This window comes from Pinus tabuliformis, chromosome 3_1 (genome assembly GCF_031772625.1).
Source record: "Pinus tabuliformis cultivar Carrire ecotype Pingquan chromosome 3_1, CPIR1, whole genome shotgun sequence".
Lineage (NCBI taxonomy): Eukaryota > Viridiplantae > Streptophyta > Pinopsida > Pinales > Pinaceae > Pinus > Pinus tabuliformis.
In genome coordinates, this window is record NC_142301.1 from 109,464,030 (window position 1) to 109,489,220 (window position 25,191).

The 25,191-nt window shown below is 37.7% G+C and overlaps 1 protein-coding gene across 1 annotated transcript; it reads right to left on the reverse strand.

The window, feature by feature from the left end:
• Nucleotides 1-22,587: 22,587 nt before the first annotated feature.
• On the reverse strand, nt 22,588-23,822 carry LOC149186021 (uncharacterized). The gene is made up of 3 exons (XM_089412545.1): nt 23,703-23,822; nt 23,486-23,585; nt 22,588-23,393 (listed from the first exon to the last, which is right to left on the reverse strand). Exons 2-3 carry the CDS (start codon nt 23,535-23,537, stop codon nt 22,912-22,914), a joined length of 534 nt encoding a protein of 177 aa, XP_089268671.1. The 5' UTR covers nt 23,538-23,585; nt 23,703-23,822; the 3' UTR covers nt 22,588-22,911.
• Nucleotides 23,823-25,191: the final 1,369 nt, after the last annotated feature.

Below are 25,191 nucleotides of genomic sequence, written 5' to 3' on the forward strand. Positions count from 1 at the left end.
CAAAGGGAGAAGAAGAAAAACCAAGTGTTGTTGGAGGCATGACCACTGCGTCGATTAAAGACTAGGAGAAATGAAAGAACAAAGCAAAAGAAATATTAAAGAAGTATGTGGAATATTATATAGTTCCTCATATTCATGATTGTCAGAGTTCTAATAAAACATGGAATGCTCTAAAGGAGTTGTATGTGTTATCACCCCAAGAAAATCTCCTAAGTTGTAGCTCGAAGATACTCGGGACATCACAAACTCAACTTAATGTTGGAAATGGCTGAATGGAAGGAATGATGCATATTCAAGCCAAATAACCACTCCCACTTTGCTTGACTCCAGACATGCGTGAACACCCCCAGACTACAAGGCTTTAGACCACCAATTACTCACAATTTAAGGATTGGGTGGATATGGAGAATACTGACCACACCACCAGATGCACAGGACCCTGTGATGGCCGGCTGAAACCAGTAAAAAGGTCTGCAAATATAGTTCCCTAGTGCACAGACAGGATGACAGCTCTTTGTCACTAGGTGAAAAGAAACCTCATCAATACATTCACTGATACATGCAATATTATAACATAAAGGTGGGATGACAACCCCTCTAATGCTAAACATCAAGAGTTCAAGAAAAATGCATATTAGGCACAACCTAGAATAGTAAAGAGGTGGAAAATGAGCAATTAACAACAAAAGAAGCTTGTATTCGCTGAAAATGCCGACGAGACGCTGCAAGTATCAAAGCAGTTACAATCTCCAGAAGTTGAACCTTACATCAAAACAACAACCATCAACCATGATTACATCTGTTTTCTGAGGATATATAGAGTTTGATTACAAAAATGTTCTTCTATTCTATGCGTGGAGGGGTCATAATGGACCACCAACCACTTTAACTACTTGGCAGAGCTTCTGAGTGTGATTGCTTGCTGTAGTGAACAAAATGGATCTTCCTGGATGCTCTGTTGTCCTTCTCGGGCAGGTGGACTGTTATATGGGATGCAATCCCATAACCATTGAATGTGTTTACCTGCTTGACTTCGTACCTTTCCTTCTTGGCCATATTGCCTCTTGAATGCAGTTGTTGATGATGAAATACGCCGGGTATTGGTAGGTGATCGCCTTCGTCCTTTGGGTGCATGGCATGATCGAGGTGAGTGGACTGCATGGCGGATATACGAGCAAGGCGGAGGAAGGACTTCGGCCGTTGGATCAGAGGGATGGACGACAAAGATCGCTCGGCGGGAAGTATCGGGAGGAAAGCCACTGAGAGTCGTTGGATCTTGGGCGGGCATATCCAACGGTGATCAGGCAGAGGAGATGTACGGAGTTTAACGAGTGGGACAGGCTATTTAGGCGGTGGGCGATATTGATCGCACTGCTTTGGAGGGTTGGGTAGTAATCGTACGCGGGGGAGTGATGCCAGTCAACGTATGACGCGTGGCGGATGGGGTGTGACGAAACCGCTTTGATCACGAGTTAACGTCCGAGCGGTTTGAAAGCGCGGGAGGTGCGACTGCCGTCCGATCGTAGTGGAGTTGATCGAACGATGGAGGAAATAACAGGCAGAGCATTTATTGAATGCAGCGGGGGCCGTTAGATCAAGGTGCGGCGATCAACAGCTGGGATCAAAAGGTAGTGATGGACTATGGGAGCGCGGGATCACATGAATATGGTTGTGCGGGGACTTAAGCTTCGCGCTCAGGGCTTGGAGAAACAGGGTTTATACAGAGTTTTGGAGGAAAAATAGAGGTGGCAGGGGTAATGAGAGTGTGAGCAGGGTGAAAGGGAATGAGAAAGATAACTGATACAAGTCCCTTTTTAGCCACAACAACCCGGCTCAGCCTGCATTTGACCCTCAAAAGTGTCCAAAAATGTAGCAGAGCTAACACTGGCTCCTTTTGGGGATGAGATCCTCCCTGTGAGGTCTCATGAACTTGCAGATCAGTGCCTTTCCTGTAAAAACAAATTAGCAAAATTTCCTAGTGTTCCATTGGGCATGGAGTCTCACTGATCCTACACTAAAATTGATAAAATAATAAATTTACAACTTCAAAGCCAAAAGACCTTAAATAACATAAATTTTTAGAAAACGCCCATACTGGGCCATCAAAAACTGCTTCTCCTCCCATACTTTTCAGCATGAAGGTATTTTTCCCTTGGATTTGAGAAATAATAAAAGGCCCCGTCCAAAAAGCATCAAACTTTACATGGTTGCCCTTTTTCTCTTTCAGTGCATCCCACTTCATAACCAAGTCTCCCCCCTGAAAGTTACCTGATTTGGCCTTTCTGTCAAAAGCTTTCTTGATCTTATTTTGATGTGCTGCAGACTTTTCAACCAGCGGTTCTCTGATTTGATGTACCTCTGCTAAATCAGTGATCCTTTTTACCATGTCTTCTTCCTCATTCTGTCCTTTCTGTAAGAACTTTGCCACGGGGAGAATTAACTGAATGGGGAACACAGCTTCAGTGCCATACACCAACCTGAATAGCGAATTGCCTGTGGATTTCTTGATGGTCACTCTGTTAGCCCACAGTGCATATTTGAGCTTAGAATCCCAATTCTTTTTATTGTCTTCCAACAACTTTTTAATTATCCTTATCAGGCTTTTGTTGGAAGATTCTGCTAAGCCATTGCCTTGAGGGTAGTATGAGGTGGAATGAACTAGCTTAATGCCCATTGAGTCACATACCCACCAACTCTTTTGCCCTGAACGCTGTTGCATTGTATGTGACTAATTTATGTGGACACCCAAATCTGATGAAGATAGTCTTTGTCAAAAACTTCATGACCACATTATGATCAGCCTTTCTGGTAGGGATTGCTTCAATCCATTTAGTGAAGTAATTAGTGGCAACTAATATCCATCTGTGCTAGCCACTGGAATGTGGATTAATCTCTCCAATGAAGTCTAAGCCCCATTGCTGAAAAGGACCATTTGTATGTATTGGTTTCAAGGACAGGGACTTCAATTGTTGCTTTCCTGCAAATATTTGGCACCTGTCACAAGATTTAACAAATGAAAATACATCAGAAAATAAGCTGGGCCAATAGTACCCATCTCTGAGAATTTTGTGGGTTGTATTTTTCCAATAATGGTGCCCTCGACACATGCTGGAATGAAATTGTTGTATAACCTCAATAGATTGTTCTTTGTCTAGACACCTCAAAAGCATTCCAGATGGGTCCCTCTAGTAGAGCAGATTTTCATGAATGCAATATTTTTTTGCCCTGAGTTTAACAGTTCTAGCTTTACTTTGAGTAAGGCCTAGAGGGATTTATAGCTTCAACGAGAACTTAGCTATTGCAGAGTACCAATCACAAAAAGCTATATTTTCTACCAATGAATGTCCTTTCCCTGGTTCAGGGGCTCCTTCTTCTTCTGTTTGACCATTTTCTGCAATTGTGCCCATGAAATCTATGTCCAGTGATCTGCAATTTTCTTCAGCCATCAGTCTGGCAAGGCCCTGACCTCTGACCATCTTGGTGGGCTTCAATTCTATATTAAATTCAATCCGCTTGGCAATCCATTTAGCCCTTCTTCCATCAGCATCAGACTGTGTTAAAACATCTTTTATTGAAGCAGAGGGTACATATGCAATTATATTGGAATGTTGAATATAAACTCTGAAAGCTTTCAAAGACTTGATAAGAGCATATGCTTGTTTCTCCATAATATCATACCTCAGCTCAGCATCCCTTAAGGTTTTGCTGAAAAATGCTACTGGATGCTCTGAACCTTCTTCATCTGCTTGCAATAAAACCGCTGCAGGGGTGTCATTAGAGGCAAAAGAAAATATATGGAACACCTGGCTGTAATCTGGACTTCTTAAAATGGGAGCCTCCATAATCCCTTTCTTAATGGACTCAAAGGATCTTCTTGCTACATCAGTCCACTTTATCTTTGACCCCTTTCTCAACATGGAGGGAATATGCTTTACAAGTTCTGCAAAATTTGGGATAAACCTCCTTACAAAATTTATTTTGCCCAAAAAAACTAAATATCCTTCTTTGATCTTGGGACAGACAATGTCTGTATTGTCTTTACTCTTTCTGAGTCAATTCGGACACCTGCAGCGGAAACATGTCCTAACAGCTTACCCTCTTCCAAAGCAAACTGTGACTTTTTAGGATTGACTGAAATCCCAAACATCCTGCACTTCAGAAACACTTTCTTCAAATGCTGCAAATGGTTCTGATGGTTGTTGGAGTACACTGTTATATCATCAAGGTAAATAAGGACAAATTTATCCTTCTCTCTCACAAATGCTATATCCATAGCCCTCTGAAAAGTGGCTCCAGCATTCATCAGCCCAAAAGGCATTTTGGAATACATAAAAGTGCCCCAAGGAGTGGTGAATGTAGTCTTCTCTTGGTCATCTGGATGTACAGCAATCTGGTTATAGCCTGAAAATCCATCCAGGAAAGACATCACTTTGGCTCTTGAGACCTTCTGCAGCAAATGCTCCATCTTAGGTAGAGGATAGTTGTCTTTTTTAGAGGACTTGATCAAGTTTCTGAAATCAACACAAAGTCTGATTTCTCCACTTTTTTTCCTCACTACCACTAAGTTGGCTACCCATTTGGAATATTTGATAAGGACTATGATTTTGGCAGCGAGTAACTTTTTTATTTCTTTTTCAATCAAAGGAAGGAGCAAAGGATTTATTGGTCTCAACTTCTGCTTGAAAGGGATGGTGTCTTTCTCTAAAGGTATTTTATGTTGTATAATCTTCTTGTCATACGTTTTCAGGTCACTATATTCCCATGCAAAGACATTAGCAAATTGCTCCATTAAATTGCAATATTCAGCACTGTGGGCAGCAGACAGATGTGTGGACAGAGTTATGTATCTTGGCTGACCTGGACTCCCTATATTGTACTTACAGACTGTAGATTGGTCTTCTTTTTGGGCTGCCTTATAAGGCACATCATTTTGGTCAAACAACTTTTCTAATGGAACTAGACCCTTAGGTATATGGTTGTTGGGCAGTGGGACAATGCTATCTTTACCAATTTTGTTTCTAAGCTGGGATTGGGGATTTTCTTCCAAGACTTCATTTTCTTGGTCAATTTGCATTTCAGAAAATTCATCAATGACTTGCAGGGATCTATTCACTTCATCATCAGCTTCAAAAACTTTCCAATGCTAGACATTATCAGGCAAAGATGGTCTATGTTTCATTTGGACTTCATAAACTAATCTGGGAGGCATGGGAGGGATAAACATGCTAGTAGACACAGCAAGGGAATTAGCAAGCTGATTTTTGGCTCTAGGAATGTATGAGATACATAGATTATCAAAGAATCTTTGAGTCTCCATACCTCATCTCTGTATGCTTTCAGCGTTGGGTGCTTTGCTTGAAATGTTTTATTCACTAGCTGAATGATCAGATCAGCGTCTCCAAACACCTTTATGTTTCTGATTTCTTTGTCTTTCGTTGCGTTAAGGCCCAATAACAAGGCTTCATATTCTGCTATATTGTTGGTGACTTGGAAAGCCAGCTTGAGAGACAGATGGTGCTTTCTTGTTTCGGAGATATCAGCACCACCCCTGCTCCTGCAGTCTCCCTGGAACATGCTCCATCAAGGAACATCTCCCAAACCTGACTTCCTTTCTCTCCCTCGACCTAAACTATTTGTTTCCTGAGCTGCATTGAGGCCTTCTGAGATTCTTCTATTTGGAAAGTATAAGCTCCAAAGTCGGTGTCCACAGCATATATGGGATGATTAGTAGGGTTCTTCTCATCACTGATGATGTAAGACAACTGTGCTTCTCTGTACAATCAACTGCTTTCTCCTCCAAAACTGGGACAGTGGCATAAAATAAATCATTTTGTAATGTCCCACCTAATCTCTTAATCCATCCTCTAGACAGCAGCGTGCCAAACTTGGGGGGGACATCTGCCACCACAATATTCATCATCATACTCTTCATGGGCAGCTGAATTAGGGTAATGGCCAAGTCTTTGATTAATCCTAGGCATTTCACCTTTCTTGAATCAAATGAGAATAAATCATGATATGGTCTGGTGATATCAAGGCCTAACTCTTTCATGACAGCCTTAGGCATCAAATCGTCGCTGGCCCCTGTGTCTAGCAGGCAATTGTGGAGGATTTTGTCATGAATAGTCAAGGAGACATAAAATGATGAAGAATTATTATCAGCAAATTTGATCATAGGGCTAAGAACAACTGCAAACTTGTCATCTTGCAAATTGACATAGTCAGTGGAGCTCTATCTGGCTTTTAGCTCAAGAGCCTCAAGGATAGGGTTTCTAAAAACTTCACTCCTTACAAGTTCTAACAGAGGCACAAATATTTTTAACTTATGGACTTCTGACTCAAAACTGAAAGGGGAAGGGGACTTATCACGGCCTCTCACCTCTTGAGCTGGTGCTTTGAGGATGACTGGATCAGCTGCTGGTCTTTTCTGTTTGATATTCTGTGACTCTGTCTGGACATCAGCTTTTTGCGCAGGACTCTCCTTGACATTGTTTGCTTTTGACTTCAGATTATACCTTTGCTGTTCACCAATGTGCAAAACAGCCTCTCTGTCCCACTCCTGATTGGCTTGGTCCTGCAGTAATGATTCTCCGTATGCCGTCAATATTAAAAAGGCAGCACTGCCTTTGTCTTCCATGCAACGGATATCATCCTCCTCTTCAAACTGCTCCTCCTCCATGACTACATTCTGGAAAGGAGCCTTAACTTTCTATTCTTCACTTGCTTCTTTACCCCTTTGAATGATTTGCAACTGCTCATTTGCTCTTCTGAATGGATTTGGATTTTTTGGAGCAAATGTGTTTTTAAACCTTGCTTTCCCAGAACTCTACTCAACTTTCAGCTTAGATATCTCAGCGGCTAATGACTCTATCATTTTAGTCATTTTATCTAATTTGGGCTCTGAAAATGAAGCAGAGGAAGAAGAAATCTCACCTCTCGGCCTCCTTCTATCAGCATGACTTTCAAGCTTTTCTGCAGCCATAATATTTGATTCCAGCTCCAGTGCTGCATCTTGCATATCAGTTAGAGTGGCACATCTTCTCTCTCAAAAGCAAGTAGAAATCCGAGTCAAAAGCATTAGCATAAGTGAGTTTGGCAGAGGTGGGGGTAGGCTTTACTTCAGCTGGTATCTTACTACACATACGGTTAAATCTTTTATTAAAATTAGACAATGATTCCCTATTTTCCCTTTTTAGGTTTCCAAACTCTGTATGGTAGTAGAGCAGGTCTTTTCTATCTCCCCATTGCTTTAAGAACACATCATCCAATGCCTCAATGTCTATTATGGACCTATGGGGCAATTCTCTGAACCATTTCCTAGCCTCCCCATCAAGGCTCTGGACAAAAACTCTCATCCACACATCATCTTCACTGATATCTAAATTATCAGCATAACAATAAAAAGACTCAAGGTGTTCTTCGGTTGTTACTCCCTCTGTACCAGTGAATTTGGGCATATATTTCTAATATTCTCCTACAGGCATGGCATTCAAACGAACAGGCAAGACCAGAGGTTCATACCTAGTAGCTATGATTCTTTCCATCTTCGTGGGAGCTTGTTGGCCTGCCATGACTGGGCTAGGTGGAAGGATACTAGTAGATTGAGTAGTAAGAAGTAATGGAATAGATGACAGACACAAGGGAATATGTTGCACTGTATGGGAGGCTTTCTTTGAACTGAGACCCAAAAGGGAACTCACTGAATAAGGAGCTCTATTAATCTCTGAAGGAATTTCTTTACTAACAGTGTTGGGCTTTAAGTCTTCAAACTGTATATCCTCAGTTATAACCTTATCTTTCAGAGATGCATAAGTTTTCTTAGGCTTACCTGATCCTGATGCTCCTTTCTGTGATGTTTTCTTCAACTTGACAATCTTCTCAGGGTCAGGCACTGGGTCAGCTGGTGATTTCTGAGGATTTCTCTCGGTATGCCTCCCAAACTGATCCAGAACTGAAACGTGGAGTCGCCACCAGGTAGGTTCTCCAGTAGAGTCGCCAAATATATTATTACAACCAGAAATGTGTCCAGACTTTGTCTATCATCAAAGCATGGAACTGTGTCGTTCTTCGAGGGAAGTTGAGCTTCAATCTCCTCTCCCCAGCAACGGCGCCAATCGATGTTATCACCCCAAGAAACTCTCCTAGGTTGTAGCTCAGTGATGCTTGAGACATCACAACCTCAACTTAATGTTGGAAATGGATGAATGGAAGGAATGATGCATATTCAAGCCAGATAACCACTCCTACTTTGCTCGACTCCAGACATGCGTGAACACCGCCAGACTAAAAGGCTTTAGACCACCAATTATTCACAATTTAAGGATTGGGTGGATATGGAGAACACTGACCACACCAGCAGATGCACAAAACCCTGTGATCGCCGGCTGCAACCAGTGAAAAGGTCTGCAAATCTAATTCCCTAATGCACAGACAGGATGACAGCTCTCTGTCACTGGATGAAAAGAACCCTGATCAGTACATTCACTGATACATGCAAGATTATAACATAAAGGTGGGATGACAACCCCTCTAATGCGAACATCAAGAGTTCAAGAAAAATGCACATCAGGCACAACCTAGAATAGAAAAGAGGTGGAAAGTGAACACTTAACAGCAAAAGAAGCTTGTATTAGCTGAAAATGCCAACGAGACGCTGCAAGTGTCAAAGCAGTGACAGTGTTCAGAAGTTGAACCTTACATCAAAACAACAACCATCAACCCTGATTACATCTATTTTCTGGGGATATATAGAATTTGATCACAAAAATGTTCTGTTATTCTATGTGTGGAGGGGTCATAATGGACCACCAACCACTTTAACTGCTTGGCAGAGCTTTTGAGTGCGATTGCTTGCTGTAGTGAATAAAATGGATCTTCTTGAATGCTCTGTTGTCCTTCTCGGGCAGGTGGACTGTTATATGGGATGCAATCCCATAACCATTGAATGCGTTTACTTTCTTGACTTCGTACCTTTCCTTCTCGGCCATATTGCCTCTTGAATGCAATTGTTGATGATGAAATGCGCCAGGTACTGGTAGGTGTTCGCCTTCGTCCTTCGGGTGCATGGCATTATCGAGGTGAGTGGACTGCATGGCGGATGTACAAGCAAGGCAAAGAAAGGACTTCCACCGTTGGATCGGACAGATGGACGACGGAGATCGCTCGACGGGAAGTATCGGGAGGAAAGCGACCGAGCGCCGTTGGATCTTGGGCAGACATATCCAACAATGATCGAGCGGAAGAGATGTGCAGAATTTAACGAGCAAGACAGGCAATTTAGGCGGCGGTATTGATCGCACCGCTTTGGAGGGTCGGGCGGTAATCGTACGCCGGGGAGCGATGCCAGTCAACATATGACGCGTGGTAGACGAGGCGTGACGAAACCGCTTTGATCACGAGTTAACTTCCGGGGCGTTTGAAAGTGCGGGAGGTGCGACTACCGTTCGATCACGGTGGAATTGATCAGACGGTGGAGGAAATAATGAGCAGATCGTTTATTGAATGCAGCGGGGGCCGTTAGATCAAGGTGTGACGATCAACGGTTGGGATCAAAAGGTAGTGATGGACTATGGGAGCACAGGATCACATGAATATGGTTGTTCAGGAACTTAAGCTTCGCGCTCAGGGCTTGGAGAAACAGGATTTATATAGAGTTTTGGAGGAAAAACGGAGGTGGCAAGAGTAATGAGAGTGCAAGCAAGGTGAACAGGAATGAGAAAGATCACTGATACAAGTCCCGTTTTAGCCACAACAACCCGGCCCTGCCTGAATTTGACCCTCAAAAGTGTCCAAAAATGTAGTAGAACTAACAGTATGAAACTAAAAACATAGTGGGTCATTTTCTTGAAAAGTAAGCTCTTTTATATTAAAACGGAAAAAAATGAATCTATTAATGCTTTTGTTTCAAGAATCAAATACTTTAAAGATAAATTGAAAGACATAGGAGAATCAATGCTTAATATTGATCTCGTGACAATTACTTTAAATGGAATCTCAAAGGACTATCAAATGTTTATCACAAGTCTCGCAGCAAGGGAAACGATCCCACTTTTGAGGAATTAACAAGTACACTGATGTAGTTAAAAGAGAAGCGTGATAATTTAAAGCCTCAAAATCCATACTTAGCACGTGTAGCAAAGAAAAAATTCTTCAGAGGAAAACAACAAAAAGGAAGTGAAGGTGGAAGTCCATTTCAAAGAAGGCGATCTCCAAAGCCAAATCAAAGTGTGTCACCTAGGAGAATTATTCTAGAATTAAATATTTATATTGTGGTAGAAGTGGGCCTCTTGCCAAAGATTTCTACAAGGAGAAAAGTGATGAAACGACACATAAACACAAAAGAAAGTCCAGACATTTTGTAGAAAAAACCCTGAATTCTGATCTGAAGAATCTGTTATCACAAAATCAAGCACTGAAGGGCTGCTGATCAGGCAAACTCTGTGTAACTGTTTCAGACCAATCTTTTGACTAAGGATTAGCCTCCCTAGCCTGAGAGGGCTCTCTCAAAAGGTTATTGATTTTGACTATTGATAAGATGGCTAACTCTTGCAAAGTGAATTTAACAAATATGTTGGCTGGACAGACATTACAAAGACTTCCATTGGGCTTATGGAGTTAATCATCCTTCAGTAAACTATAACACTACTCATACATAGAAGTCAGGGCATGTGATGTTTAAATACTCAAAACACATCTCATAGAAACCTCAGCTTACAAATACACACAGGAAATCAGAGCAGCAAAGTGAATTCTGAGTGATTGTGTATTTATACAACTGTAAAAACATTAAGGATAAAGCAAAACCACATATCTTGAGCATTGAAACACTGTATGAATCCTGAGAAGAAAAGCAGCAAATTGTATTACTGAAACTGAGTTTTTACACAAGCCAAAATAATACTCTGTTTTCTCAAATATCCAACCCTCATTACATAGATGATTCAGCTATATATAGAAACATAACTCTAACTACTTGGAGCTTCCTCCTCCAGCATGAGGGGAGCTCGATCACTGCCACTAATGACACCTATCTGCTTTGCAACAAACTATTTAATACAATAACCACTAACTGAAGTTCTAAAGAGTTCTAATTTAATTATAACTCTAACTCTATCTCCTTCGTAGAATGATTCCTCCTTGCAGCTTTGACACCTGGTTTCCTTTTCGTTTGGCTGAGATGGCATGAGATGAGCAGTTAATGCTCCATGTTGGCTTTGGATAGTGAAGGCTTTAATCTGCTCCGTGTTGGCTGAGAATATCCTTTACTTCTCGGTTCTGGTCCCCCATCACTTCGAATATGCAGCAGCATGTACTTTGAGTCTCTTTAATAACCCAAAAACAATAGAACACCACCATGTTTCCTGATGAGTTGGAGGCTTCGTTAATGGACAGGTGCGCAAGCCAAAATTCCATGTATGCAACTCCTTCCAAACCCTAATGACCGGTATAAAGTGACTTTATAACAAAACTTTTAAACTTGAGTCAAAACATTTCACTTTTTTAAAGGTACACCTGTCATCATCTGAATGGCTATGATAGCTTCATTTGGTCTCTTATATGTCCCTTAGGTGTTTCCTTTGAAAATTTCCGATCATCTTATCAAACTATTTGTCTGCGTTAAAAAACAACACCTACAGCAGTTTCGTAGCGCGCTACGAAACTGCTGTGTAATCACAAAACACAGCTTTAACATCAAAATCTTACTATCTTAAGCTTCTTTGATATTGGAATGTCTCTTTCAACCGTCTTGAAGCTATTCAAAATTGCTGTGTGATTTCCTTAAGGAAAGCTTTCCTACTGGCTTAGCTACATCCGCAAATCTTCAATTTGTCTTTTCATATTTTGTGATTCAAACTCTAACACCTTTGAACATGATTTAACTGCTTTCTTGTAGTCTTTCAATTTAAGACAGCACGCTGCATGATTCAAGTTCTATTTTACTCAGGGCAATAAGCAGAATGTATATGGCCCTGCTTGAACTTTACTCTTGCCACACCAGCGAGTGAATACACATGCCCTGCCTCAGCAGCATCTTCAAACCAATTTTGCGCCTCCCTGTACTGTTGCCTTTCTAGCATCACACAACCCAGTTGATGCAATACAAGTGCTTTCTGCCTATGAGAAGTGGCACATTCTCTCAATCTTTCTAAAAAACTGCACTGTGGTGTCTGACTTCATGTCATCCTCCATGGCTACTTGAATTAAAAATGAGTACAAAGCAAACGATGAATGCCCAATCATTGTCAGTGTTTTCCTGCCTTCTGGTTTACATAATAAGCTTGCAACCTGTGGATGGTGTAAAGACCTTAGAAGATCCCTGAGAAAAAACTGTAGGTAGGAAGCAACCAACATTTCTGCATTCTCCTTGAGACCATACTCAATAAAAATCACTGCATCATTCACATTTAGAACCAGGGCTGCCAAATAGGTTTACTGTGTCCAGGCAAAGAACTATATTTTGCAGAATGTTAATTCCATGGCATTGATGTTATGAGTTGCAGAGATATTTGAATATAACATAAGCTCTTTGGGTATCTATAACCTGGCTGTAATAACTTCTGAGTTCATTGCGAGCTGCAGCAAGCTTTGTAATAAAATGTAACATGTACTTCTCCTTTAATTATACAAAAATATTAGAATGCCACGTCTTTGTGTGCTGTCGACCTTTGTCCATGTGTGAAGACAAAAACTCCTCCAAGTTGTCTGACATATTTTGGACTGTAGTAAATGTGTTCACTTTATGACAAAAGTTTAAAGTTGCATTCGAATACATGTTTCCTCCACCTGTATTAACTTTGCTGAAGATTGATAATTTTGAAGGATCCCTTGAAGATATTCCCTTTTCAACATTTCCACTTGAAGTTCAAAACTAGTGACTGAGATTGGATTATTTAGCTTCAGCTGCTACGAAACTGCTGTTCTGGCTGAAAAATATGTCTTGGGACAGAGCTCATAATTTCTCACAGAAAATGTATTTGAAAACACTGAAGGAGGTTTTTGTGAACCAATCCATGCTTAACAAAAACCTCTCTTGGTTTTTTGAAACACCTTCCCTACCGCCCAGAATCTATCTTTGAAAAGCAGGTGTAAAACAGGAAATGAAAAACTGCACCTACAGCAGTTTCGTAGCGCAACTTTGGTCATTAATTTCTCTCAGATCGTAATGGATTTGAGGACACTGAAAGAGGTTATTCTAGTTCAGTCTGTTAGGAATAAAAACCTCTTTCCATTTCCCAAAATAGGCTTTCAGTTGCTTTAGAGACCTCCTGGAAGTTGACTACCTTAAAACAGAGAAATATGCATGTAAAAAACATCACCTACAGCAGTTTCGTAGCGCGCTACGAAACTGCTGTGTAATTTCAAAAACACAGCTTACATGCCAAATTCGACTGTCTTGAGCTCCTTTATCTTGAAATGTCCTTCTCAACTGCCTTGAAACTATGCAGAGGCACCATTTTTCAAGGGAAACTTCACAAAGGTAATTCATATCAAAATTTAGGAGATTACCTTACTTGCCTTGCTTGAGCCTTCAAAGAACTTTTAGGTATGCTGACCTTGATTTTGCCACGTGATTCTTATGCATGAAAGGAGCATGAGAATAACCAAGACCAAATATTTCTTACCTCACCCTTTTCCTTTGAAATTTGTTTAGTGATAACAGTGGCTCCACTTGGGATAGTGTGCTCCAGTAGTACACTAAGAACTCGCATGTCCAGTGCCTTATACATTTATGACAAACATAAATTTTCTTGACAAGCATCCCTTCAAGATTCTGGGGGCTTCACCTCAGGCTTGAGCTTGATAATCACCGTACGAGAGAGAAGTCTATATCTACTAAAAAAAAAATGCTCAGTCAACCTTGAGCTTATTTGCATTTTCCTACCTACTTACCCTAACAATTCAAATTTATTTCAGCTCAATCAATGTGAAATTTCCAATGTAGCCAATCATTTGTCTTATCTGACATTTGAGTTTTTTCACTGCATCGGAGTTCAGAGCCACTATGATATTGTGATGACCACTGCCATTGAAATTGCCTCTGATCTTCATAGAAAAACTGAAACACTGGAGAGTAAAACTCTTCCCTGTAGTCAGCTATAGGATCCCAGAATATATGATCAGCTTGATGTTTTTTGTAACTTTCTGGTTGTGCAAACTGATCTTCAACAACAATGTACACTTCCTCAATCGTGAAAGAGAAAGGAAGCAACACTCTCTCCTTGTGTTCTGCCATAGAAAGCTTCTGAAAATAATGATCATGATTATGAAAACTATATGCCTGGATTTGACCTTCTAAACTTTCAATGTCTTTCTCAATGTCCTCAGCAACTTCATCCAAAAATTTCATCTTATCCTCTGCCTTACACTCAAATGATTTTAAATACGAGGACAAGGACAAAGAGAAATTTTCATATGTTTCTCCATTACTATGATCATTATTCCATTGTTTGAAACCTTGAATTGAAGGAGAGTTTGCCACCACATCTGATCTATCTATCCATTCATCCAAAAACATAAGCCAAAAGTCTTCAAATGACTTAATGGATTTGGCAGGAAAGCTTTCAATCCACTGTTTGCACTTCCCTTGAAATGAATCATAGAACAATATAATGCAAACATCCTCATGTTTAACTCTAAGAAGCTCAGTAAAATCACAGAAATCTGATATATGCTTCAAAGTTAAACTCAAATCTTCTCCATTGAATTTTGGACCATTCCTTAAAAAATATGCATCCTTGGGAAAATGATTTGGGAAACCATGAATTCCTGAAAAATCTATGCATGCATACCTTGAGATAAGAATGGTAGCATCTGGGTCCTTCATAACTCCAGTGGAATCACCATGAATGTATGAATTCCGAATTCTTCAACAATGGAGTCGCCAAGGTAGATTTGCAGCCTCGAAAATATGTCTGAGCTCCTGCTACCTTCAGAAGTTCAACATTGATTTCGGGAATAAATAATCTTCAGACTCCCGGCAGACGCACCAAAATGTTATCACAAAATCAAGCACTGAAGGGCTGCTGATCAGGCAAACTCTGTGTAACTGTTTCAGACCAATCTTTTGACTAAGGATTAGCCTCCCTAGCCTGAGAGGGCTCTCTCAAAAGGTTATTGATTTTGACTATTAATAAGATGGCTAACTCTTGCAAAGTGAATTTAACAAATATGTTGGCTGGACAGACATTACAAAGACTTCCATTGGGCTTATGGAGTTAATCATCCTTCAGTAAACTATAACACTACTCATACATAGAAGTCAGGGCATGTGATGTTTAAATACTCAAAACACATCTCATAGAAACCTCAGCTTACAAATACACACAGGAAATCAGAGCAGCAAAGTGAATTCTGAGTGATTGTGTATTTATACAACTGTAAAAACATTAAAGATAAAGCAAAACGACATATCTTGAGCATTGAAAAACTGTATGAATCCTGAGAAGAAAAGCAGCAAATTGTATTACTGAAACTGAGTTTTTACACAAGCCAAAATAATACTCTGTTTTCTCAAATATCCAACCCTCATTACATAGATGATTCAGCTATATATAGAAACATAACTCTAACTACTTGGAGCTTCCTCCTCCAGCATGAGGGGAGCTCGATCACTGCCACTAATGACACCTATCTGCTTTGCAACAAACTATTTAATACAATAACCACTAACTGAAGTTCTAAAGAGTTCTAATTTAATTATAACTCTAACTCTATCTCCTTCGTAGAATGATTCCTCCTTGCAGCTTTGACACTTGGTTTCCTTTTCGTTTGGCTGAGATGGCATGAGATGAGCAGTTAATGCTCCATGTTGGCTTTGGATACTGAAGGCTTTAATCTGCTCCGTGTTGGCTGAGAATATCCCTTACTTCTCGGTTCTGGTCCCCCATCACTTCGAATATGCAGCAGCATGTACTTTAAGTCTCTTTAATAACCCAAAAACAATAGAACACCACCATGTTTCCTGATGAGTTGGAGGCTTCGTTAATGGACAGGTGCGCAAGCCAAAATTCCATGTATGCAACTCCTTCCAAACTCTAATGACCGGTATAAAGTGACTTTATAACAAAACTTTTAAACTTGAGTCAAAACATTTCACTTTTTTAAAGGTACACCTGTCATCATCTGAATGGCTATGATAGCTTCATTTGGTCTCTTATATGTCCCTTAGGTGTTTCCTTTGAAAATTTCCGATCATCTTATCAAACTGTTTGTCTGCGTTAAAAAACAACACCTACAGCAGTTTCGTAGCGCGCTACGAAACTGCTGTGTAATCACAAAACACAGCTTTAACATCAAAATCTTACTATCTTAAGCTTCTTTGATATTGGAATGTCTCTTTCAACCATCTTGAAGCTATTCAAAATTGTTGTGTGATTTCCTTAAGGAAAGCTTTCCTACTGGCTTAGCTGCGTCCGCAAATCTTCAATTTGTCTTTTCATATTTTGTGATTCAAACTCTAACACCTTTGAACATGATTTAACTGCTTTCTTGTAGTCTTTCAATTTAAGACAGCACGTTGCATGATTCAGGTTCTATTTTACTTAGGGCAATAAGCAGAATGTATATGGCCCTGCTTGAACTTTACTCTTGCCACGCCAGCGAGTGAATACACATGCCCTGCCTCAGCAGCGTCTTCAAACCAATTTTGCGCCTCCCTGTATTGTTGCCTTTCTAGCATCACACAACCCAGTGGATGCAATAAAAGTGCTTTCTGCCTATGAGAAGTGGCACATTCTCTCAATCTTTCTAAAAAACTGCACTGTGGTGTCTGACTTCGTGTTATCCTCCATGGCTACTTGAATTAAAAATGAGTACAAAGCAAACGATGAATGCCCAATCATTGTCAGTGTTTTCCTGCCTTCCGGTTTACATAATAAGCTTGCAACCTGTGGATGGTGTAAAGACCTTAGAAGATCCCTGAGAAAAAACTGTAGGTAGGAAGCAACCAGCATTTCTGCATTCTCCTTGAGACCATACTCAATAAAAATCACTGCATCATTCACATTTAGAACCAGGGCTGCCAAATAGGTTCACTGTGTCCAGGCAAAGAACTATATTTTGCAAAATGTTAATTCCATGGCATTGATGTTATGAGTTGCAGAGATATTTGAATATAACATAAGCTCTTTGGGTATCTATAACCTGGCTGTAATAACTTTTGAGTTCATTGCGAGCTGCAGCAAGCGTTGTAATAAAATGTAACATGTACTTCTCCTTTAATTATACAAAAATATCAGAATGCCACGTCTTTGTGTGCTGTCGACCTTTGTCCATGTGTGAAGACAAAAACTCCTCCAAGCTGTCTGACATATTTTGGACTGTAGTAAATGTGTTCACTTTATGACAAAAGTTTAAAGTTGCATTCGAATACATGTTTCCTCCACCTGTATTAACTTTGCTGAAGATTGATAATTTTGAAGGATCCCTTTAAGATATTCCCTTTTCAACATTTCCACTTGAAGTTCAAAACTAGTGACTGAGATTGGATTATTTAGCTTCCGCTGCTACGAAACAGCGGTTCTGGCTGAAAAAAATGTCTTGGAACAGAGCTCATAATTTCTCACAGAAAACGTATTTGAAAAAACTGAAGGAGATTTTTGTGAACCAATCCGTGCTTAACAAAAACCTCTCTTGGTTTTTTGAAACACCTTCCCTACCGCCCAGAATCTATCTTTGAAAAGCAGGTGTAAAACAAGAAATGAAAAACTGCACCTACAGCAGTTTCGTAGCGCAACTTTGGTCATTAATTTCTCTCAGATCGTAATGGATTTGAGGAAACTGAAGGAGGTTTTTCTAGTTCAGTTTGTTAGGAATAAAAACCTCTTTCCATTTCCCAAAATAGGCTTTCAGTTGCTTTAGAGACCTCCTGGAAGTTGACTACCTTAAAACAGAGAAATATGCATGTAAAAAACATCACCTACAGCAATTTCGTAGCGCGCTATGAAACTGCTGTGTAATTTCAAAATCACAGCTTACATGCCAAATTCAACTGTCTTGAGCTTCTTTATCTTGAAATGTCCTTCTCATCTGCCTTGAAACTATGCAGAGGCACCATTTTTCAAGGGAAACTTCACAAAGGTAATTCATATCAAAATTTAGGAGATTACCTTACTTGCCTTGCTTGAGCCTTCAAAGAACTTTTAGGTATGCTGACCTTGATTTTGCCACGTGATTCTTATGCATGAAAGGAGCATGAGAATAACCAAGACCAAATATTTCTTACCTCACCCTTTTTCTTTGAAATTTGTTTAGTGATAACAGAATCTTAAGTTGTTTGTGTCTAATGTTGCATTGTTTGTTTAAACCGATGATGTTGATTCATGGTTTGTGGATTTTGGAGCTTCAATCCACATGACATGCAATAAAGACTAGTATGAGAACTTAAAGGAAATAACCAATGGTGACAACATTTATCTTAGAGATGATCGTGCACATTAGATCAAGGAATATGAAAATATCACAGTGACTTATCCAATTGACAATTTTATGCACATTCATAATTTTATGTATGTGCACAAGATCAAGAAAAATTTGATCTGTGTGTCCACAATTACAAATCAAAATATGAAAGTTGAATTTTTCAAAACATATTGCACAATAAAAAACCCGTTGAATCACTACAAACTTGTTGCTTTAGGAGTCAAAATTGGAGGCATGCACAAGCTTTATGTCACCAACAAAATTCATCAAACACAGACTTCCACAGTTATGTCAACAGAAATCCTTTGACACCAGAGATATGGTCATCTCAATTATCATGACTTCTTGTTATTGCAAAAACAAAGAATGGTTAAAGGACTCCCCATGTTAAAAAATGAATGCACTGCTTGTGAAAACTGTGCATTAAGAAAAATTCATAGAAATGAATTCCCTTTTAATTTTGATAGGTGAAAAATAAATAAATTAGAACTTGTGCATTGTGATGTTTGTAGACCCATGCAGACCAAATTATTAGGAAGTTATTATTTTATGTTTTTCATTGATGATTGCACAAAGTACGGTGTATTTCCTTAAGAAAAAGAGTGATGTTTTGAGTATTTCAAAAAATTCAAAAACATAGTAGAGAAGCAGACAAGGAATTTCATAAATATCCTTCATTTGGCTCAAGGGGGAGAGTACAAATTGGGGAACTTGATCAAAATATTGCAAGAATCATGGAATTGTGCAATAATTTATAAAAACCTACACTCCAGAACATAACAATGTTGCAAAAAGAAAAACAAAGCATTGATAGAGTGTGCTCAAAGTATTATTAAATGTAAATCTCTCAAATGTTTTTTGGACAGATACCATTAGTACTATTGTTTATTTAAAGAAAATAAGTCCAACAAGGAATCTTAATCTCAAAACTCCATTTAAAACCTTGTATAATTTTAAACCAACAGTTCATTTGAGGGTATTTAAGTGTAAAGCTTTTGGACATATTTTGAAGGAAAAAAGAAATAAACTTGATACTAAAGTTTATTAAATGTATTTTTCTATGATATTGTTCCAAATTTAAAGCATACAAAATGTTTGGTCCATCTACTCAAAGTATTTGCAAGTAGAAATGTAAGTTTCAATGCACAGACAAATGAAGGCAACAAAGACAACACCTATGAAAAGTGGCACATACTCCCTAAAGTTGAAAACAATATAGAAGAAATAGAAGACGATGAGCAATAAAAGATTATGGAAGAATCCAATCGCATGGACATCACAAGTAGTTAGATTTCACCTCCAAGTGGAGAGAAACTTTTAGAGAACATGGGTTAGTACAATGAATTGCCAAAGAGATCTACTCGACAAGTTCGCCTCCCTGAAAAGTATAAGGACCACGCCTTGATAAGTAGTGTTTTAAATGTTATAGAACCGAAGAGTTATAATAAAGATGATGAACATGAGGAATGGAGAGAAGCAATGAAAAAATAATACAAGTCTATGATTAAAAACAAAACTTGAGAATTGATTAAATCGCCCATAGGTATAGAGCCCATAGGGATGTAAAAGGTTATACGAACCCAAGTTTAAATAAAATGGCATTATAAATGAATATAAAACTAGATTGGTGAGAAAAAATAGGTACTCACAAAAAAAAAGTATTAACTAGATAGAAATATTTGCACATGTAGCTAAATTAACTACTATTAAATTGTTAATTGCATTAGCTATAAAATAACATTGAAACTTGCACCAATTAAATGTAAAACCTATTTTTGTGAATGGTGATTTAAAAGAGTAAGTGTATTTGACACAACATGAAAGGTTTGTGAAAAGAGGCAAGGACATTTAATTTGTAAATTAAAGAAAACCTTTTAAATTAAAGATAATGCAAAAACTTTAATAAAAAAGGAAAAAAACAACTTTATTAAAATTTAAAAAAAAAAAAAAAAAGAAGAAGAAAGAAAGAATGAAATTTATTAAAATGCAAATAAATTTTAATTGAATATTGTAATACTTGTGAAAATGTTGCTAATATTTTTCACTAAGCCTCTTGAGAAAATGAAATTTAAATTGTTCAAGGAGATAATAAGTGTGAAAATAAATCATTTCTCCATTAATAGTGACAGTTGAAAATGATGGAAAAACAATTAATTAGGTTGTTTTGATTTTTTTGTTATAATTACAAACTAAATCCTATTTCTTGAAAAGTTTGTTTCATCTCCTTAACTAAACACACGTACATAAAATATGTATTGTTTTGATTTTTTATTCCATAAAAAACAACATTGTAACAACTCAAGGAGATCCTCACTTGAATTTTACTAGTTTCATTCATTTATCATTTTATCTTCTTTAACTTCAAATTGGTAAGCATATACTGCCCCTATGCACTAACTACATTGCAACAACCTCTATAATTCTCACAAAACATTAACTCAGAAAAATCAATGAAATGCACTTCGTTAACAAATTACCACAACAGATTCAAAATCTAATGATACAATATCCCTAAAAAAAAATCCAGCTTTAATGAAATAACACTCCCAACCTATTTTAAAACATTGAAAGATGAACATGGACAAACAAGCATATATAGTTATCCGTTCATTAACAAATGATAATTATCATATCAAACGATTCACATATACTACCCATTGATAAACCAATAACTGACCACAATATTTTTATCAATAATAGTCTTTTTCATCCTGCCACTATAGGATTAGTATATAGGTTACTCGATCTTTGTCAGTTTTGAACATATCAGAGGTATTATGGATACCTGGTAATTTCAAATTACAAATCTTCAAAAGAAGTGGAAAAAACGGAGAAGTAAGTGAACGCTCCAGAAATTACAACAATAATTAACTTCATCGTACGGCCACGTTAATGTTCGGTCCACACACATTTATGATTGAGGTGCACTGGGTGAAGAGCTTTGGTTTGACTTCACTCATAAATGAATACCACATTGATTTTGATTTCAAGTACATCCACTCATCTACATCAATACGCATAAACTTAAATCCTTTAATGAATATCTCTAACATTTTTGAATCATCGTTTCACCGTACGTTTAAAATTGCGCGATATGAATAATTGGCGGAAAAACACCCAACACTTTTTATCCGGTCAGGTAAATTCTCAAAACTATTTGTTTAGAACTAACGGTGCATTCACATCTTTCATGCTCATTGATACCCCTTATCGTTAATGTCAGGCAAATCGTTTAAGACAGCTTTTAGTTATGAGATGATAGGTAAGGGCCATTTTTCGTTGGGCATAAATGGATTTAAAATATTTATTAATCATTTTTCGTTGGGCATAAATAGATTTAAAATATTTATTAAATTTTTATAGGTTTCAATAATCAGAGTATTGTCACAGTTATCCATTAAAATTATTTATGTTAATGTTTGTTTTCACTAAACTAATAGTGAAAACAAATAAAACATCACCCCTCGTTATGTTATTATTCAAATAAAACATCACCACTCGTTTTTGTCAAATTATTCACCCATCAAAATAGAGTTACAAATATTGTCACAGTTATCCATTAAAATTATTTATGTTCATGTTTGTTTTCACTAAACTAATAGTGAAAACAAATAAAACATCACCCCTCGTATTCACCCATCACAATAGAGTTACAAATATTATTACATAAAATATTTTAAATTTACCATACTTTAAATTGAATTAAACATAAAATATACAACTTCTGAAAATATATATATATTATATTTTTCTATTTTATTTTAGGTAGTGTATTATTTTCATTTTTCAACATTATTTATTTTAGATAGTATCTTGTCACTCCAACTAACCACATTTTTCACTCAATTCCTATTACTACTTCGAAAATTGAACTAAACCTATAATCAGCTTAAAAAAAAAGCTGTTCTCAACTATTAACTTCAAACTTAAATGGAAGGAAAAACCATTAATTCTTTAGAAAATAAATTGGTAAAAGTACTTTCTAAAGAAAAAAGGCAGAAAATAGTTTATGTCCACCCGATGTGGTCTACTTGAAGCCAATGAACGACCAAATACCGCATTCATTAAGACACCTTCACTAAGAGGCAAAATGAGCATCTTATAAATTACAGCTAGACTATAGTAACAAAACTATTACCAAATATTGCATTCATTAAAACACCTTCATCGAAAGTCAAAAGAGAATATCGCAAGTACGGAGAGATTATATTAACAAAACTATTACCAGGAACCATTGTGAAATTGACATAGGGACCTTTGCAAGTCTAAGGACACTTGAGACTCCCCAAAAATCTGAGATTTGGTAACCAGACGAGATAACTTGTTGGATCATCCAAAACAGAAGGCATTTTCTTCACATGCTCGTGTCCCTCTAAAACACAACAAAACATTCACCTACATTCCTGCAAAATCCTTGCGCATCCGATACGTAAGCAGCAAAAGAGCAGTAATCAGAAGTTACAATGAGATGGTCCAAGCAACCACATCAATTTAGTAATCAACGAGCTCGCTCTCTGGAATTTTCTTAACATCGAACTCAAGGAACCTCCAATTTGTTAGGTCTCCGGTATATTCGAAAAACCCATTTCTTGCGTTTGCAAGGCCACCGCCGTTTCTCTTGATATATTTTTTCGGAGGTTCAGATTCACTTGCAGTACTTGACTCCTGCACCATACCCGTGTACTTCCATTTACAATTAAAAAAACAACATGTCTCCAACATTTTCACAGGCTTTTCACAACATGGGCACACACAATCACAACTGTCCTTTGCCAGATCAAATTTCCCATAAGCTCCTTTAGAAAGTTTGCAGCAAACATTCTTCTTATATGCCCTGCAGGTACGTGTACCACATATACCAGAGAAGGTGATCCCACTGTTTATGACATCCCAAGTATCATCAGATTCACCAAACCTGGAAAATTTGAGGTCTGTCATGCTACTAAATTGAATTGGATCATGTCCACCTATATCTGCACAGTCAAAACAACAACGTAGAAAGTGTAAAATGCCAATTGCAATATCAGTGTCATAAATCAGACATGATTTCAACCAAAAGACTTACATGGGGCAGTAGCCCATGACTGCAATGAACAAACAATTGGGCAGCCAGGCATTCTGAAACGCTATAGTCAACTCCGTTCCACTCTTTTCTTCTGAAACACCTGCACAACAGCAAACAAAGATCTATCAGTTTTCAAAAGCTAAACCCTGCAACCATTCTCACAGATACCGGAATTCACAGCTTAATCCGTTCATACAAAATACTGTGTTCCCAATACCTCAGACGCACGACAAATTCAGATAATCTTCAATGCTTTTACTCTTAGTGCTACCGGGTTAAATAGCTGCGCCTCTCAGAAGCAAATGGAGCAAATCAATGAAGTACGGTTTGTTACGAAATTATCAGGAAAAAAGAGTTCGAAATCTAATGTGCAGCATCATAAAGATTTGAGGTTTAAACAAATTTGGTACGAAGAGTTCGAAATCTAATGATGCAGTATGTTAAAGAAGATTTCCTACTTTAATGAAATGATTCTCCCAACGTATTTCAAAAGATTTCAGAGCATGGGAGAGATAGATTAAAACAATTATTAATTTAATCGTATGGCCACATTAATGTTCTGTCCCAACACATGAATGTCAATTAATTGAGGTACATTGCGTGAAGAGCTTTGATGTAAGTGAATGTCACATCCACTTCATCAATTTATCGTCGACATTTAACATTTTTTGAATCATCGTTTGCCGCGTGTACGTTTAAACTTGGGTGATGTGCGGCAAAACACTGAACGCTTTATATCCTGTCATGTAAACTAGATGTTTTAGATTTGACGGTGCATTTACTGCTTTCATGTTACAGGTTACGCAGGCTTTTAGAGACTTTTAGGTATGAGAGGGTAGGTGCGGGGCATTTTTGGTTTCCAAGTATAAATAGATTTAAAATATTCATGAAGTTTTGGTATAGGTTTTAATAATCAGAATATTGTTTTGGTTATCATTTAAAATTATGTATACTATGTTTGTGTTTTTTTATTAGATTTGAAATTTGATACATATTGAATTTTGATTTTATAGTTTATATAATATTTTATAATAATAATAATAGAGTGATTATCAATAAAATTGTTTTATAAGTTATATATATATATATATATATATTTTTAAATAGGTTAATTGTCAAATTAATAGTGAAACAATTATCATTGGTTGTTATGTGTTAATGTTAGTTGACTCATCATTAATATTCAAGCAAAACAACACCATCTATCTTAACGAATTTAGGCTTTTGTGATCTAGATGATGAACCACAGTGGTCTTTATAAGGCGCTCCCGACGTGAAAGGATTTGAATTAACAATCTAATCAAATTGGATTTGGTCCATGGATTGCATAGAAATTGATAACTTTGTATCTCTTCCAATTTGATTATCCATATCAGGACTTATTTGACACGCCCCTCACGGACTACGGTCGAATAAGGGGTGAATAGTAGTGGAATGTAAAATAAGTGGATAGTGGCGGATAGTAAAGGTAATGAAAGGGAAACTCCTCTACTAAAATATCTCTATGTGATTTTTGGCCGAAGATTCTTCTCAAAACCATCTATCTTTCTCAAATTATCTATACACATTAAAATAAAGTAACAAATATTATTACATAAACAAATTTAGATTTACAATACATGAAATAAAGTGTATAACAAAAATTTAGAATATATATATATATATATCATTTTAGGAGTTTAAGCAAATTATTTTACTATAATTAT